The sequence below is a fragment of the Chiloscyllium punctatum genome, chromosome 11, assembly GCF_047496795.1.
Source record: "Chiloscyllium punctatum isolate Juve2018m chromosome 11, sChiPun1.3, whole genome shotgun sequence".
Taxonomy (NCBI): Eukaryota; Metazoa; Chordata; class Chondrichthyes; order Orectolobiformes; family Hemiscylliidae; genus Chiloscyllium; species Chiloscyllium punctatum.
In genome coordinates, this window is record NC_092749.1 from 70,628,335 (window position 1) to 70,647,364 (window position 19,030).

A 19,030-nucleotide genomic window follows, 5' to 3' on the forward strand; every position below is an offset into this window, starting at 1 on the left:
CCCTCCCCCACAACAACAATCCAAAGGCCCTCACCTCCTCGGCGACCAATGGATTCTGGCTGATTCGGAACGGTTGGGCTTTCCCTCTCTCGTACAGCGTTGAGGGTGTCCTGGTCTTTGGGTTCACGGGAGTTTTGATGCAGGAGGTAATGAGAACCGAGAACCGATGGGGATTCTGCATCCCGTCAGGATTTCACCGCCAGGTCCGCGAGTGACGGTCACTCCACCGGAGGGCGGTTAATGTTACGGGGAGCCCCGAGGGCCAAAAAAGGTCATCTTTCCACAGCGATTATTCCAATTCTGTCTGTTTTATTTGTCTCTACTGAGAAAAGCACAAAGCTGATTGTGACAATGGCGAACCTACCAATATTCAAGTTAATTGCTATAAAAAAATGATAGATTTTGGAGTGAGTTTAGGATGTCGTTATCATAGATACCAGGTCAGTGAGCTGGACAGCTGGTTCACCATGCACGGTGACGTCAATAAGGCGGTTCATTCCCCACACTGGCTGAGATTATCAAGAAGGTCCAGCCTTTTCAACCTCGCCTCAGGCGTGTTGAACTGCAGGTTAAACTACCACCAGTTGAATCTTTATAGTGAGAAAGCAGCTCATGTCTGCGCCATCGCTAAGATTATTTCCAATTCCATAACACTGTTTGAAACAGCCACTGTTGTAGTTCACCTGTTACTGCTGACCTCAATGGCCACTAGCCCAATTGTCCCTTTCCTGCCCAGTGTGGGATGTGGGAGAAGTAATGTTACTTCTGCAATTCCATTTTACAAGGTAAATGAGTTCACACCAGTGTGTAATTGTTTTAGCCAAGAGCTGAGTCAACAAGAATGGAAATGATGTGGAGAAAATATATAATTGTTTTTGTATTAGCTAAAATTGTATGTCAGAATGAAACGTGACAGCAAAACAATGGTAGACATTACAGGCAAATAGATAAGATGTTGTGAGGGGATGAAGTTAAGCTAGATACGCCTGTACAAACAGTAGGTATAAACATCTGTTTCCCACTTTTACAAAAACACAGGAACAAACCCCAATTAAAAGGGTCATAGGGATCAGAACGGCCTCGGGAAAGGCACAGATGAAGGGGGTAGATAATGATGAAGAAAGAATATGCCTAACAATGACCTACAGCAGGATGAGGTCAAACAGCCTTGTGAGGCCAGAAATAAGCATTTTGTCACAGACAAGGCCGGATAAGGCAAGAGATAAACAGGGGTAATGGGGGCCGGTCTTAGGGAAGTGGAAGATGTAAGCAGGGGAGGAGCAATGTAAAACAAAAGAAACCAAATTATATAAATATTGTGTATGAATTGAATTTGGTGTGTGTATGTCCTCTGCCTTATAGACACTGGACATCTCACCCTCTTGCAAGTGTAAAAATAAAGGACGCTGCTGATTCAGATTTTGTCTCGGACTGCAATTATTGAAGTGTGTGAGTTTTGTTTCTCACACCAGGGATTGTCACGTACCATATTATTGACCATGCCAGATCCCCTCAAAACATTTCAAGAAGGTAACCCAGACCCTAACTTTTCTAATAGTTTTGAGCAGGCTTAATGTTGATATTCCAGGAGTGATGCAACTGATCAAAACTCTTCATTTTTAAACAAAACAACTTATTTTACAGAGTATGAAATGAAATACAAAGAGAACAGAAGAAAGAGTAACTTAAGTTATCCAAAAACCTAATGGACTATCCCAATTTAGTTATGCTGTTCAAACTTCCTGCAACAATCCCCATAAGCACCCCTTGGCAAAAAAAAGATAAAATCAAACACAGGGTCTCACAGGAGAGAGTGATTCAGCATGGAACACCTTCTTTATGTAGCTGTTTCTTTTGGATTCTTAGCTAACAACTGACCAGCAGCTCTGAACAGCTAGACTGCTTAAAACCAAAACAAACCAGAGAAAAGCTGAGCTAGGAGAAGTGCCACTCCCCTTTCATTATACAAGTGTTCTTTTTAAAACTTTTGTGAGAAGATTTGTAGCTCGGGTGCTCATTGTTGTGGTTCTGTTTGCCGAGCTGGGAATTTGTGTTGCAGTCGTTTCGTCCCCTGTCTCGGTGACATCCTCAGTGCTTGGGAGCCTCCTGTGAAGCGCTTCTGTGATGTTTCCTCCAGCATTAAAAGTGATTTGTCTCTGCCGCTTCCGGTTGTCAGTTCCAGCTGTCCGTTGCAGTGGCCAGTATATTGGGTCCAGGTCGATGTGTTTGTTGATAGAATCTGTGAATGAGTGCCATGCCTCTAGGAATTCCCTGGCTGTTCTCTGTTTGGCTTGCCCTATAATAGTAGTGTTGTCCCACTCGTTCGACTGAGACAACACTACTATTATAGGGCAAGCCAAACAGAGAACAGCCAGGGAATTCCTAGAGGCATGGCACTCATTCACAGATTCTATCAACAAACACATCGACCTTGACCCAATATACCGGCCACTACAGCGGACAGCTGGAACTGACAACCGGAAGTGGCAGAGACAAATCACTATAAATGCCGGAGGAAACAACACAGAAGCACTTCACAGGAGGCTCCCAAGCACCGAGGATGTCACCTAGACAGGGGACGAAATTCTGAATTAGTGGTGCTGGAAGAGCACAGCAGTTCAGGCAGCATCTAAGGAGCTTTGAAATCGACGTTACGGGCAAAAGGCCTTCATCAGGAATAAAGGCAGTGAACCTGAAGCATGGAGAGATAAGCTAGAGGAGGGTGGAGGTGGGGAGAAAGTAGCATAGAGTACAATGGGTGAGTGGGGGAGGGGATGAAGGTGATAGGTCAGGGAGGAGAGGGTGGAGTGGATAGGTGGAAAAGGAGATAGGCAGGTAGGACAAGTCCGGACAAGTCATGGGGACAGTGCTGAGCTGGAAGTTTGGAACTAGGGTGAGGTGGGGGAAGGGGAAATGAGGAAACTGTTGAAGTCCATATTGATGCCCTGGGGTTGAAGTGTTCCAAGGTGAAAGATGAGGTGTTCTTCCTCCAGGCGTCTGGTGGTGAGGGAGCGGCGGTGAAGGAGGCCCAGGGCCTCCATGTCCTCGGCAGAGTGGGAGGGGGAGTTGAAATGTTGGGCCACAGGGCGGTGTGGTTGATTGGTGCGGGTGTCCCGGAGATGTTCCCTAAAGTGCTCTGCTAGGAGGCGCCCAGTCTCCCATCTGCAATACAAGTTCTTTTTAAAACTTAAAAACTTCTTCAAGTAGATAAACACAGACAAAACGGAACCCCTATCTTTATGACCCCTCTGAAAAAAAACATGGACAACCTAACCTTATTCAAGAAGCAGCATCGTCACAACCAGGGCAGGACTTAATCTCTTCTGGTAGTTCTGCTATTTCTACCATGATGGAAAGGGTCTCTGCTCAGGTAAAAATTTAAGCCTAATTATTTCTGGACTTCAAAATTAGAAGTTTAACAGAGATTGGATTTTCAGTGCAGACACTGTTGAAAGAAAGTGGAGCCGAATTGAACCAAGTAAGAACTTTTAATTTACTATTACAGATCTGGAATCTTGATTTAATAAAACATCCAAACCGGGTACCTGAGTTCGATTCCAACATCAGGCGACTGTCTGTGCGCAGTTTGTACATTATTCCCATGTCTGCAAGGGTTTCTTCTGGGCACTCAGGTTTCCTCCCTCAATCCAAAGATGCACTTTTTAGGTGACTTGGCCATGCTAAATTGTCCATTCTGTTCAGGGATGTGTAGATTAGGTGCATTCGTCAGAGGTGAATGTAAAGTAATAGGGTAGGGGAATGGGTCTGGGTGGGTTGCTCTTCGGAGGGCCCCTGTGGACTAGTTGGATCAAATTGCCTGTTTTCACACAGTAGGGATTCTATGAAGTCTGGTATGTGACGCTTTATTGTATTAAGTTCAGGCAGTAATAGAAGTTTGAGATAAAAAAATTACCTTCTTTAATGATCACCCATTTTAATTGATTACATCCATACAAACGTGTCCTTAAATATCGAGAGTGTGATGCTGGACAAGCACAGCAGGTTATGCAGCATCCAAGGATCAATAGAAGTGACATCTCGAGCATAAGCCCTTCATCAGGAATGAGGCTTGTGGGCTGGGGGGCCTGAGAGATAAATGGGAGGGGGATGGGGTTGGGGGGAACGTAGCTGAGATTGCGATAGGTAGATGAAGGTGAGGGAAATAGTGATAGGTCGAAGAGGAGGATGGAGTGGATGGATGGGAAAGGTAATGTACAGGTCAGGAGGGCAGTACCAAGTTGGAGGCTTGGGACTAGGATAATGTGGGGGGAGGGGAAATGAGGAAACTGTTGCAATCCACATTGATCCCATGTGGTTGCAGCATCCCAAGGTGGAATATGAAAAGTTCGTCTTCCAGGTGGTGGGTGGTAAGGGTTTTGCAATGGAGGAAGCCCAGGACCTGGGTGTCCTTGACTGCGTGGGATGGCGAGTTCTGCCATAGGGCAGTGGGATTGGTTGGTGCGGATGTCCCAGAGATGTTCTCTGAAACAACCCGCAAGGAGGCATCCTATCTCCTCGATGTAGCAGAGACCACATTGGGTGCAACGGATACAGTAGATGACATTGGTGGAGGTACAGGTAAATTCCTCTTGGATGTGGAAGGAATTTTTGGGGCCTTAGACGGAGGTGATGAAAGTGGTGTAGGTACAGTTTTTGCTCTTCCTGTGGTGGCAGGGGAATGTGCCGGGAGTGCGGTTGTGGGCTGGTAGGGGGCGTGGACCTGACGAGGGAGTTGCAGAGGGCAAGTTCTCCGTCCACTCAAGTGACTGTCTCTACCCCCACACCCAGCTCCCGCCCCACCCCAGGTCCTAGCTCCCAGCCCTGCTGTGTGTTTACTATTCCCCTAGACCAACCCCTCACTGAGGATAAACGTTTAGTCTTAAGCAAAGGCCTCATCTTCATCCCTTGTATGGTCCCAAATTTATGAGTTTGATATGTGTCACGACCTTGAATATTTCCACCGCCACCTCTGCCTCTGGACCCACTTTTTCTATCAAGACTTCCGCCTGCTCACTGACGACCCCTTCTCACTTCTCCAATACATCCCATTCACTGGAGACCCCATACTGGCCTGTTACCCACCCTTGACCTCTTCATTTCTAACTCCCACCGTGATATCGACCACTTCAACCTGTCCACCTCCTCACCCACTCCAACCTCCCACCGTCACAATGCGCAGCCCTCCACTCCAACCCCAAGCTCACCATCAAACCCACAGACAAGTGGGGTACAGTAGTACATTAGCGCACTGACCTCTACACTGCTGAAGCCAGGCGCTAACTTGCAGATACCTTCTCCTACTGCCCTCTCAACCATGACCTCACCTCCCATCACCAAACCATCATCTCCCAGACCATCCACAACCTCATCACCACTGGGGATCTCCCATCCATAGCCTCCAACATCATTGTCCATGAACCCCGCACCACCCGATTCTACCTCCTACCAAAGATTCACAAACCTGACTTCCCCAGTTGACGAATTGTCTCAGCCTGCTCATGTTCCACTGAACTCATCCCTGCATACTTTGACACCATCCTGTTCCCCCTTAGTCCAGGAACTCCCCACCTCCGTTCAGGACACCATCCTTGCCCTTAACCTCCTCCAAGATTTTCATTTTCCCATCCCCCCCATGCCTCATCTTCACCATGGACATCCAGTCCCTGTACACATTCATCAGCCAAAACAAAGGTCTCTGTATCTTCCTCTTATGCCACCTCAACCAATACCCTTCAACTGACACCCTCATCTGTCTGGCTGCATTGGTCCTCACCCTTAACATCTTCTCCTTCCAATCCTTCCACTTCCTCCAAACCAAAGGGGTAGCCATAGGAACCCGCATCTTCTTTGCATCATCCCAGCTTCTTTGTTGAGTACGTGGAACAGTCCATCTTCCGCAGCCAAACTGGCACCACTCCCCACTCCGTTACATCGATGACTGTATTGGTGCAACCTCGTGCTCCCACAAGGAGGTTGAATATTTTATTAACTTCACTAACACATTTTACCCCGACCTCAAATTCACTTGGACCATCTCAGACACTCCATCGATGGACATCTACTACAAGCCCATCGACTCTCACAGCTACCTGGATTATACCTCCTTCCACCCTACCTCCTGTAAAAACGCCATCCCTTATTCCCAATTCCTCCGCCTCTGCTGCATCTGTTCCCAGGATGATCAATTCCACCTTAGAAAGCCCCAGATGGCTTCCTTCTTCCAAGATTGCAATTTCCCTTCCCATGTGGTCGACGGTGCCCTCCAATCCATCTCCTCCATTTCCTGCACCACCGCCCTTGAACCTCACCCCTCCCAATGCAATAAGGACAGAACCCCCTGGTCCTCACCTTCCACCCCACCAACCTCCGCAAACATTGTATCATCCTCCGCCACTTCTGCCACCTACAAACGGACCCCACCACCAGAAATTAATTTTCTTTCCCACCCCTATCAGCGTTCCAGAGATACCATTCCCTCTGCGACTCCCTCGTCAAGTCCAAGCCCCACTCCTGGCACTTTCCCCTGTCACCACAGGAAGTGCAAAACCTGCGCTCACAACACTCCCCTCACCTCCGCCTAGGGCCCCAAGGGATCCTTTCACATCTGACAGAAATTTACCACTACCAGTGTCATCTACTATATCCGTTGTGGTCTCCTCTACATCGGGGAGATAGAACGCCTACTTGCGGATCATTTCAGAGAACATCTCTGGGACACCTGCACCAACCAACCCCACTGCCCTGTGGTTAAACACTTAAACTCCACCTCCCACTCTGTCAAGGACATGCAGGTCCTGGGCCACCTTCATTGCTAAAACCTTACCACCGATGCCTGGAGGAAGAATGCCTCATATTCTGCCTTGGGACCCTGCAACCACACGGGATCAATGTGGATTTCAACACTTTCCTCATTTCCCCTCCCCCCACATTATCCTAATCCCAAACCTCCAACTCAGGCACCACCCTCCTGACCTGTCTATCATCTTTCCCATCTATCTGCTCCATCCTCCTCTCCGATCTATCACCTTCTCTCTCACCTTCATCTACCTATCACATTCTCAGCTAACTTCCCACCAATCCCACTCCACTCCCATTTATCTCTTAGCTCCCCGACCCACAAGCCTCATTCCTGATGAAGGGCTTATGCTTGAAACATCAGTTTCCAGCACTTTGGATGCTGCCTGACCTGCTGTGCTTTTTCAGCACCACACTCTCGACTCTGATCTCCAGCATCTGCAGTCCTCACTTTTTCTTTGTGTCCTTAAATATTACGAGCGGATCTCCTCTCGGATTAATGGATGTTGGGAATTTGATTTATTGAACTGTCCTGGTATTATATCATCTACTGTATTGTTAGAAGCACTTTTTTTCAAGGAAAGAGTTGATAAATAATAGGAAGATTGGATGCAAGAATTTGCTATTGGTTAAGGGCTGAACAGACCTGAGAATTAGAACTTGAACTGTATGGTTAATCTGCCAAGCCAATATGATTAAATTGAATGACAATTTATTGGCACTTGTATTTTTGGAAGTACAGTGTGATGTTTGTAAGTCCTCACAATTTGGCCCAATTTTAATTTCAGAAATTATAAAAAGAAATAATTGAGACAAAGTTAGGAGCAAGTTCACCTTTTGCTCCAGGGTTTCTGGAGTGGCTGCAGGACGCTGCCACCAAAGCCACCCCTGAAGCTATCAAAGGAAGGATTTCCAGACCGTCCCACCACACTGCCACTGTCGCAGCAGGCCCTTATAACCACACTCTGATCAAGGTCAAGTTGTACTTTGAGGTAACGTTTTTCACGGTCCATTACACCTCCAATTTTGGGGGGTCATGCAAACTTTTTTTTTTGTTTTTTTTCTTCCCCCACACTACCGCCTAACAACGGTCTGCAAACATTTTTTTCCTTCTTTTTCTCTTTTACAAAACGGAGAATCCTTCACCACTGATCCAGCTCCCTCAGAGCCAGCTCTCAGAGTGAGCAGGAAGACTCCTGTCTTCATTTTTTTTCTGACACTCTTTTTTAAGTTTCCCCCACACAACCGGTAGTGATTACTTTTTTCTGCAAACATTTTTTTTAACGGAGAGACCTTGCCACTGATCCAGCTCCCTCAGAGCCACTGTCGGAGTGTACAGAATCTTTGACACTCCTGTTTATCATTTTTTTCCTTTTTTTTTTCTTCCCCCCACACTACTGCATGACAACTCCTGCACCGTACCCCTGAGCATCCTCCATCTGGTGCACTGTGTTGGGCCCAAGCACCACCGTTTTAAGGCATCGAATGGCAGTGGCCACAAACCGGATGTCTACCACTGCCCCACTTGGTATGTCCTGCGGCAGCGTCCAGCCCAGGTCCCCACCATTCGGCACATCCCCAACCCTGGTTACCCTCGTTGCCACAGCCCTTCCTTCCAACAGCTGCTCGAATCTGGGAGTATGGAGATGCAGATTCCTGACCAACAGCTCCCTTACGACAGCTGCTACTCCTCCCGGAGGGGAGGCGCAATGCGATTGGACCATGTTCCAGACAGTGATCAGGTCCTGGTAAAAGACAGACAGCATCCTGAGGACGACCTCCAAACTGTCATTGTCGATGAACAGGAGCTGTGTGTCAAAGTTGAGGTTACGCACCTGGTGGAAAAAACACATCGCCAGGGCACACCACCGAGGAGAAGGCTCAATGTAAAGGTATCGCTGCAAGGCCTGAAGGTGGAATGTCGCCACCTGGGTGTGAACACACACCAGCGACTGACTGCCCTCCTCAACAGGGAGACTCAGGACCTGCGCAGTGACCTACTGTATCTTTTTGTCCCAGAAGAAGTGAACCAACATTCTCTGGATGTCAGCGATAAAACCAAGAGGAGGGACCAAAGGGACCAGCCGGTACCACAGCATGGCAGCCACCAGCTGGTTTATGACCAGCACTCGACTCCTGTAAGATAGCACTCGGAGCAGTCCTGTCCAGCGGCCTAGGCGAGCTGCGACTTTGGCCTCCAGCTCCTGCCAATTTGCCGGCCAGGATTTCTCAGCTGGGAGAGGTAGACCCCCAGATAGAGGGGATGGGTGGTACTCCAGCTGAACCCCTGTAACTCCTCATGCAGGGACTCCACCCGCCACGGATTGAACAGTAGTGCAGAACATTTGGCCCAACTGATCCTGGCGGAAAACGCTGCCGAGTACACAGCCTGGCACTAGCGCATCCTCCCCAGGTCAGCTGGGTTGGTGAAAGTGAGGAGCACCTTGTCGGCATATGCTGAGAGGACCAACCCTGTGCCCACGCCATGCAGAACCAGCCTGGACAACCTCCTCCACAAGAGGCACAGGAAAACCTCCACGCACAGGAAATACAGCTGGCCGGTCAACTTCTGGACATATCGCACCATACTCTGCCATTTCCACCACCTACAAACTATGTTCTGTGCAATAATCTCACATTGGTTGTTTATGTACACCTCCTGAGGTTCAAATTCGGAGTGCACCAACTGTTTAGCTGAGGACAGACAGTACAGGCTCAATTTAGATTGGGGAAGTAAGGAGGGGAAGGGAGTACTGACAGCACCGAGGACTTTCCACCAATCTGGAATTCAGCGATCACTGTTTCACTGAATGCCAGAAGGTTGGTTAAATAGTCCAATCCTGTTGACAGAATGCATCAGTCACTCACTAATGACATAGCACTGCCATATAGAATTTATGCCTGTGCTCCTTTCACCACCTAGAAGCTGGGTTCTCTTAGCACCAGTTTACACCTCTCACTTCAGCGATTCTGGCTGATTAGACTCCCCTCCTAGCTGTTTCTTGACTTTCGTACAGTTCCTTATTACAGCCAACCTTCAATTAAAACTTGGCTAATGGTAACAATTCCTGCATCATTACTGAAAATATGACAGAAACACAAGTTTCACAACCACTCCTGCACCGCATGTGAAAAGTGATCAGCTCTCCCTTGCATGCACAACTTGAAAAGGCAATGCATGATTTAAAAAAAACAAATAAATTTCAGGATTAAGATAATCAGATTTTGAGTTACAGTCCCAAAGAAATGAGAGGTGATTTGTTGCTGACAAGAAACTAGTTGCAGTTGGAGATGCAAAGGGAGTATAATCATAGCCAAGTCATGCTGAAACAATGCACAAGTTTTCAACTTTACTGACATTTGAGACACATGAAGAGGCCAAACCAAAAAAGGTTCACTCAAATCTCAAGATCTTTATGGCCAAAGTAAAAAAAAAGAATAGAATAACATTGCGCTGACCAATAATCCTAAGCATTCTCGGTCACTCCCACCATCCTGATCAGCTGAAATTTGCAGCCTGAAATTTCACTCCTTGAATCAAACAACTGAGCAACTTTTTCACACAGAGGGTAGTATCTGTACGGAATGAGCTGCCAGAGGAAGTGGTGGAGGCTGGTAAAATTGCAACATTTAAGAGATATTTGGATGAGTATATGAATAGGAAGGGTTTGGAGGGATATGGGGCAGGTGCTGGCAGGTGGAACTAGATTGGGTTGAAATATCTGGTCGGCATGGACGGGTTGGACTGAATGGTCTGTTTCCATGCTGTACATCTCTATGACAAACAGACCCCACCACCAGGGATATATTTCTCTCCCACCCCTATTTGTGTTCTGGACAGACCATTCTCTGTGCGATGCCCGCCCCCTCCCCCCCTCACCGTAAGGAGTGCAAAAGCTGCGCCACACCTCCCCCATTACCTCTGTTCAAGGTCCAAAGGATCCTTCCACATCCGACAGATTTACCTGTCTTTCCACATGTCACCTACTGTGTCCGTTGCTCCCAATGTGGTCTCCTTTACATTGGGGAGACAGAATGCCAACTTGCGGAACATTTCTGGGACACATGCACAAAACTACTCCACCGCCAGGTGGCTGGACACTTTAATTCCTGCTCCCCCTCCACCAAGGACATGCAAGTTCTAGGCCTCCTCCACTGCCAAATCGTAACCATTCAACACCTGGAGTAAGAACACATCATCTTCTGCCTTCGGATCCTCTAACCATACGGTATCAATGTGGATTTCACCAGTTTCCTCATTTCTCCATCCCCAGCCTTATCCCAGATCCAACCTTCCAACTTGGCACTGCGCTCTTGAATTGTCCTGTCCATTTTCCTGCCCACCTATTTGCTCCATCCTCCTCTCCGACCTATCACCTTCACCCTCATCTTCATCTACCTATTGCATTCCCAGTTACCATCTCCCAGCCACACACCCCCTCCCATTTATCTCTCAGCCTCCTTGGGCCGCAAGCCTCATTCCTGCTGAAGGGCTTATTCTTGAAATGTTGATTCTCCTGCTCCTCGGATGCTGCCTGACCTACTGTACTTTTCCAGCACCATACTCTTCAAATGTTAATACGATATCAGACTTATTGAGGTGATCTCTCTCCGGGAAGGACCGCTGTAGTCATAGCACTGGCTTAAGAGATCGGGGTTCGAGTCCCATCTATCCCTGAACCCATATCTGATCAAGTTCATGTAAAAATATTTACTGATTATTGCCATTAAAAACTATTGGGAAAACATCATAATACGCATGTGTGAAGCTGTTTTATTTATTTATTCTTTCTTTATTTTCCGCCAGGTGCGTAACCTCAACTACAACACGCAGCTCCTGTTCATCAACCATGACGGTTTGGAGGTCGCCCTCAGGACGCTGCCTGTCTTTTACCAGGACCTGATCACTGTCTGGAACATGGTCAAATTGCATCGTGCCTACCCTCCGTCAGGAGTAGCGGCTGTCATCAGGGAGCCATTGCTCAGGAATCCACACCTCCATAGTTCGGGGTTTGAGTAGCTGTCAGAGGGGAGGGCCGTGGCAGCGAGGGTGACCAGGGTCGGGGACGTGCGGGGTGCCAGGGGCCTGAGCTGGACGCTGCCGCAGGACATAGCGAGCATGGCAGCGGTAGACGTCTGGTACGTGGCCACTACCATCCGATGCCTTAAAACGGTGGTGCTCAGACCCGACGTAGTGCACCGGTTGGAGGATGCTCAGGTGTGCGGTGGAGTCCCATCTGCGCTTACCCCTGTCTGGAATTTCACATTGGCCCCAAGGTCCCGTACTTCCCGTGGGAAGCTGTGCCCCATAACCTGAGCCGCCTCCGGAATTTTAGTTTTGTCCCTTTTAAGGATGTAAAATGGTGGGCCCTGTATCGACTGCTGCTGCACACCGTCCACCTCTTCTCCCTCATCCACCGCCCGGCCACGCCTTGGCGTGCCCATTTGCCACTGGGCGGTGGAGATCCCCAGTGGAGGGCTCTCTGTGCATGGGTCCTCCCCCTTTCTCTCAGGGATCTGGGATGGAGGGTGCTGCACGCAGCGGTCCCCTGCAACCACAGATTGCGGTGGTTCACGGACTCCCAGCCCAACTGCTTGTTCTGTGGTGCGGTGGAGTCCGTGGACCATGTATATATTAGGGTATGGGCGTTTGCACTCCCTTTTTGATTCTCTCAAAAACGTCCTCCTCTGATTCTGGTTGCACTTCAGTTCCACGCTCCTGATCTTCGGGCACCCGGTACGGAGGAGAGAGGGCAGGTCTGAAGACCTCCTCGTGGGTCTGCTCTTGGGCCTGGCCAAACTGGCCATAAATAGGTCCAAGCAGTGGGCCATGGAGGGGGTCGTTAGGGCCGACTGCCTGCCCCTCTTCCGCGGTTATGTTAGAGCCCGGGTGTCTCTGGAGAAGGAGCACGCGGTGTCCACCAACACCCTAGAGTTGTTCAGGGAGAGGTGGGCGCTGCGAGGAGTGGAGTGCATTATTTCCCTGTCCAGTTCTATTTTGTTTTAATCCCTGCCCTCCCCTTCACTGTTTGATCACGCAGCATTGCCCTTTGATGTGAAGGGCATTGCTTGTCACTGGCCACTGGGGTGTTTCCCTTCTTCCTGGTGGTGGAAACGGAATAAAGATTTGTGCACCTTGTGTCTTTCACAGTGTCTGGGCTGGTGGTCTGAGCTAGGAGGAAAGATTGATCAGGCAGGCTGATACTTCTGCAGAAAGCACTTTTGTCTTACTAATTCATAATTTAAGTGAGATCAATCTAAACTTCTGGATTTCATCACTTGATGCATTCTACCCTTTTTATATTTCATTATTTCTCCACAATTAATATTGTGTAGTTTTACATTAAAATCACAATCTACATTAAATGTAAACAAGGTTCATGCATTGCCCAAACAATTATGCCGGTCAGTAACTATTTTCATTAACGTTTGAAGTCTTCCATAGTTTTTGTTCTTAATATTTAAAATATGGGCAGCACGCTGGCTCAGTGGTTAGCACGGCTGCCTAACAGTGCCAGAGACCCGGGTTCAATTCCTGCCTCAGGCGACTGTGTGTGGAGTTTGCACATTTTCCCGGTGTCTGGTGGGTCTCCTCTGGGTGCTCCAGTTTCCTCCCGCAGTCCAAAAAACATGCAGGTTAGGTGAATTGGCCATTCTAAATTGCCCCTAGTGTTAGATGAAGGGGTAAATGTAGGGGAATTGGTCTGGGTGAGTTGCGCTTTGGCGGGTTGGTGTGGACTTGTTGGGCAGAAGGACCTGTTTCCACACTAAGTAATCTAATCTAAAAAAATACCATTTCCACATATTGCCCAGTTTAAAATCATGTGCTTGCAATTCAGACCTTCATATCTACAAAGGTGACTTCTTTATTGGTGGGTTCATTTGGTGATTGGAAGAAAACTACAACTGCTGTGTCTGAAGATTAAGGGAAGGACAACACAAACTAAAAGTTGCCACCATCATCTGATGAGCATAACACAACTGAAAGATGCTTTCAGGGTCATAGAGTATCTTGTAGAAGCATTACTCCTTGATTCATCCTTAAAACAGAACAACATACTAACTAGAAGATCAGCAGTTTGCGTCTAAAACAGTTTATAATGCTTAAAAATAATTTAATTCACAAAATGCTTTAAAATGATTTATTTAGATTAGATGCTAAATAAAGTCACCACCATCTTTCACAGTAATTATTAGTCCTAAAATGGATCATCTGATTGTTTCCAATCATGCTAGAAACTATTTTAGACAAGGGTTTAAAGGAAGGGTCACTTGAACCAAATTTTAATTCTGATTTCTCTCCATTGACACTGCCAGACCTGCTTAGCTTTTCCAGTAATTTCTACTTTTGTCTTTGATTTATAGCATCCTCGGTTGTTTCGGTTTTAATTAAATTTGATCATTGTACAGAACTAATTTTACGCTAAAAACATTAGGCAGGATTCAAAGATCATCTACAATTTATTGTTCATCTCTGTTTTTTGTTTCAGGTGGACAACTTAATTCCTCCACTCCAACACATACATGTACTTTGTCTACCACTGGTTATTTGACTTGACTTCTCTCAATTGTTTCTTCAATTCCAGTAAGTTTTGGGCACTTACCTTTGCTTTTCCTTGATGCTCAAATCTCTTTACTGAATACCTTATTTCATGCTTTTAGCTGCTGAGTCGGAGGGTTCTAAAATTTTCTTCCTACAACTGTTGCCCCTCTCCACTTATGACATTATTTTAAAAGTACTTTACCCATCCTAATGGTATCACAAATTTGAAAAAAAAAAGAACAAAGTTAACTTCTCAAGTTGATTATCTCCCATTGTCTTGTGCGGTGAACAACAAATTTTGATAATGCTATTACTGCATCATGATGGTTTGTTTTATTGCATTAAAGACACTAAATAAATGCTGTTGCATTTTTTTCCATTTACCACACACTTCTCCACTGGTTTGCATGTTTGTTCTTTTCTGTGTCTGGTGAGTGGAACTTTTGATTTTGGCCATTTAGAAAACAATTTGAAGGTCAAATTGATGACAAAAACAGAGGGAAAAAAGTCTACAATTAAGAAAATCAGCAAAACTTTAGCAGGCAAAATTAGTATAACTAATTGTAGTTATACATTTAAAAAAATTTAGCTCTCAAACATATTTCCTTTTCTGAATCTCGTCCTGCGTCAGGAGAAAATAAAATGTTGATTGCTCAATTCAGGTATTTAAAGGCAGAATTAAAATAAATTTTTTTACCCTAAGGTCAAAGCAAAAATTGAATGTCTACATAAGGCAGACATTTGTTTTTTATTTGTTCATGGAAAGGGAGTATCATCAATTAGTCATATTTTATGTCCCCACCTGTTTGCTCAATAAAATGTTAGTGAGCTTTCTTAAAGTGCTGCAATCCTTCAGGTGTGTATATACATTCACAGTGCTGTCTGGAAGGGAGTTTCAGCAATTTGACTCAGAGACAGTGAAAGGCTACTTCCAAGTCAAGATGGATGTATGGCTTGGAGGGGAACTTGCAAGTGGCGCTCTTCCCAATCATCCACTGTAGAGGTAAGGGTTTGGAGAATAAGATGTTGCAGTATATCTTGTGAATGGTATACACACTGCTTCCATGTGCATTGAATGGTGAAGGTGGTGGATGGAGTGCTAAGAAAGTGGGCTACTTTGTCCTCTATAATGTTAAGTTCCTTTTATGTTGTTGGAACTACATTCATCCAGGCAAGTGGATAGTATTCCATTGCATCCCTGACTTGTGCCATGTAGATGGGAGACAGGAAGTTCGTTATTTTATGCAGAAATCCTAGCTTCTGGCCTGCTCTAACAATTGCAGTATTTTTATGGCTAGAACAGTCAAATTTCTGGCAATGGGACTCCAGGATGTTGATAGTAAAAGATTCATTATCGGTAATGCCATTGAATATCAAGAAGAGATGGTTAGATATGCTAGTGTTGGAAATGGTCATTGCCTGTCACTTGTGTGGTATGAAATGTAGCTTGCCACTTACCAGGCCAAGCCTAGACATTTTCCAGGTTTTCCTGCATATGGACACAGGCTGATTCAATGTAAGCAAAGTAACAATCAAATCTTGTTTGTAAATGTACTGAAGGTAATTATAATTATGATATTCATTATAATGCATTCAGTTGTCTTCCCAAAAAGTGGGGATTTTACAATGATTAATTTTGCAACAGTCTTCAAATTCAATATTCTTTCTGCTTAAAGTTCCAGTTACCCTTAACAAATGGTCAAAAATAATGCCATAATTTCAGAAAAAGCTTAAAAATACCCCATGTAAATAATAATTAAACCTAATTTGGACAGGTAATTAGTCAACATTTTTCAGTTATTTATTTCTAGCTCTTGCATTTATATAAAAGATAGATGGAATGATATGTAGTAAACGACATAATATTACCAGAAAATAATAAAGTATTGCTCATAAGAATGCAGTGATTTTGAGAATGAGAGAGGAGAAATTATATAATAATCAAATACCATGCAAAACAAATAAGAAAGATGAATACAACTAAACCATAATAATCTAGAATAAACAATCTATGTAACATCCAGTATTTCCCAGTATTTTCCTTGTGCTCTTCTATAAACAAATGGATTTATGAAGCACTAGACGCAGCTAGTTTTTTAAGATGATCCATGAAAACCTGAAGACTGACATCGTCAGTCAAGATAGGCGCTCCAGATTCCTAAGGAAAAAAAAACATCAGATTAGAAATGGGCCGAATAAAAATGAAATCATGGGCTATTAAAATATATTAGATTAGATTACCTACAGTGTGGAAACAGGCCCTTCGGCCCAACAAGTCCACACCGACCCTCCAAAAAGAAAACCCACCCCCCTATATTTACTCCTGACTAATCCACCTAACCCTACGGGCAATTTAGCATGGCCTATTCACCTGACCTGCACATCGTTGGAGAAAACCACAGCACCCGGAGGAAACCCATGCAGTCACCGGGAGAATGTGCAAACTCCACACAGACAGTTGCTTGAGGCCGGAATTGGTGCTGGTGCTGTGAGGTAGCAGTGCTAACCACTAAGTCACCATGCCACCCTGGATTAATTTGAACTAAAATATATAAAATAATCTGTTCTCTGGCAGAAATTATTCTTGTCTATAAAAACATATTGCAAAATTAATTTTCACACAGTGGATTTTGCTGAATCATTTAAAAACAATTAAACCAATTGTTAAGAAAAGTAAAACTCTCTTTTCTAATGAGTTATAAATTTCCAGAATATTTTTGTTAAATTAATTAGGGGACACAAATTGTAACATTCACAGAGTTTTGGGCATTTCTAATGTTGATTTGTCAGTATTTGCTGCCAATTACACCTCAAAACCTGAGCTCAACTTCAGGATTCAGTGCAAATGGAGATTAATCAGAAATCCTGAAGTTGGACTCCATTATTGAAATCGCCACTATGCAGCCTATCATGGATCTACTTCTAAAACCAACAATGAGATCAACTGGACAACTGAGAATTTCCCCACTAATTTTCCACGCTTATAAATCCCATTAAAGGTGAACATTATTCAGTGAGGTGTATTTTTTAATAGCGATCTGAGTATTAACTAACCAACCTGGTGCCGAAAACAATTTTATAATTCTGGTCTGTTGTTAAGTGTGCATGACAATTATTTTCTGGGGAAATTTATAGAATTCATGACATTTTCATTTCTACTTTATTCATAAGTGTCTGTCCCAATTTTTATTTTGCACTCTTACAATTTTCTTTTTCAAAAATGAAGGATGTTGCCACGGCATGGACAGTGAGTATAGGGAGAGGCTAAATACTATGGGGCATTTCTCCCTGGAGTATCAAAGGCTGAGGGATGACTTTATAGAAGTCTATAAAATCATGAGGGGTATATAGATGAGGTGAGTAACCAAGATCCTTTTCTCAGGGTAGGGGGGAGTCCAATACTAGAGGGCATAGGTTTAAGGGGGAAAGATTTAAAAAAGGCCTAAGGCACAACTTTTTCATGCAGATGTACATATGGAATGAGCTGCCAGAAGTGGTGGTGGAGGCTGGTACAATTACAACATTTAAAATACATTTGGATGAGTATATGATTTGGAAGGCTTAGACGGATATAGGGCCAAAGTAAGGGGTAAGATTTAAAAAGGTCCTCAGGAGCAGCTTTTTCACCGAGGGTGCTGTGTGTATGGAAGCTGCCAGAGGAAGTCGTAGGAGGAGGGTACAATTACACCATTTAAAAGGCTTCGGGATACATGAATAGAAAACGTTTCGAGGGCATTGGGCCAAATGTAAGAAAATGGGGCTAGATCATTTTAGGATGTCTAGGTTGGCATGGACGAATTGGATCGAAGGGTCTGATTCCATGTGGTATGACTCATTGATTATCGGTGCTTTTCAAATCTTGCTTGAAAAGAAAGTTGAATTTATGTAGCACTTTACATCACAGCCAATGTTTTGGAAGTGCAGTTATTGTGCAATGCAGGAAAGATGGCAATCAATGTGTATGTAGCAGGATCCTACGAAAAGCAATGTTATTTATGACCACATAAATCAACATTTATCAAACAAATTAAGTATACATTTTGAGCAGGATACTAGGAATAATTCCTCTATTTTTGTTTCAAACAGTATCTTGGAATGTTTTATCTTGGCCTGAGAAGACAAACAATTTTCATGTTTCATCAAAGTCATGGCACCTCTAATGAGCAACATTGCTTCAGCACTTTATTGGAGCTCCAACCTTGATTATGTGCTCAGTCCAAGAGTAGCACTTCAGCCCATAACCTCTGGTAAATATATAGCATTAAAACCCCAACATAATAAATAAGAACTTTAAAGAAGATACCAACCTGCCCCCATGCATACAAATTGTTATAAGTCTGTGATGGGTTCACTTTTGATAGAAGGAATCGCGCCTAAGAGAGAGATAAAAACCAAGTGGGTCAATTTTAAAAATAATTTTTTAACAATTTCTTTCTGCATTTGTAATTCTTGAATTGGGTCATCAACATCTCAAAAGTTTTGACCATGACAAAGGTCAGTCAAAGGTGATTTATCTTTTATAAGCACAGAAATGAATGGTGTCAGCGAAAGCATTTGCAATCTTATCTGTCCTCTACCTCACTAAGCCAAGTTATCACTGAGCACCAGGTCTCATTAAATGGGTAAACCAGTTGTGAGATATCTTTGATAATTGTTTAACTGCCTAAATTGGGGTTGTGGGGAATCTTTCGA

General features: G+C 44.8%; 2 protein-coding genes and 1 long non-coding RNA gene across 5 annotated transcripts in view; 1 reads left to right on the forward strand and 2 right to left on the reverse strand.

The window, feature by feature from the left end:
• The window catches only part of fam161a (FAM161 centrosomal protein A), a 48,995-nt gene extending 48,456 nt beyond the window's left edge, over positions 1-539 (reverse strand). The window contains exon 1 of the mRNA XM_072581012.1: positions 35-539. Coding sequence (XP_072437113.1) covers positions 35-181 — 147 coding nt within the window. The 5' untranslated portion in view covers positions 182-539. The remainder of the gene's footprint in view (positions 1-34) is intronic.
• On the forward strand, positions 14-18,770 carry LOC140483085 (uncharacterized). Of its 3 annotated transcripts, none has more exons than XR_011961885.1 (4): positions 14-146; positions 11,603-11,934; positions 14,286-15,341; positions 18,425-18,770. It is a non-coding gene; the product is annotated as an uncharacterized lncRNA (long non-coding RNA). The 3 variants fall into 3 exon arrangements; XR_011961884.1 differs by lacking the exon at positions 14-146 and adding an exon at positions 172-271 and having other exon boundaries at positions 11,603-12,013; XR_011961883.1 differs by lacking the exon at positions 14-146 and adding an exon at positions 172-271.
• Positions 13,924-19,030, reverse strand: part of LOC140483082 (protein transport protein Sec23B) — a 71,027-nt gene continuing 65,920 nt past the window's right edge. Inside the window, exons 19-20 of the mRNA XM_072581011.1 lie at positions 18,646-18,711; positions 13,924-16,496 (exon numbers count right to left, since the gene is read on the reverse strand). Of these exons, the coding sequence (XP_072437112.1) occupies positions 16,407-16,496; positions 18,646-18,711 (156 nt within the window). The 3' untranslated portion in view covers positions 13,924-16,406. The remainder of the gene's footprint in view (positions 16,497-18,645; positions 18,712-19,030) is intronic.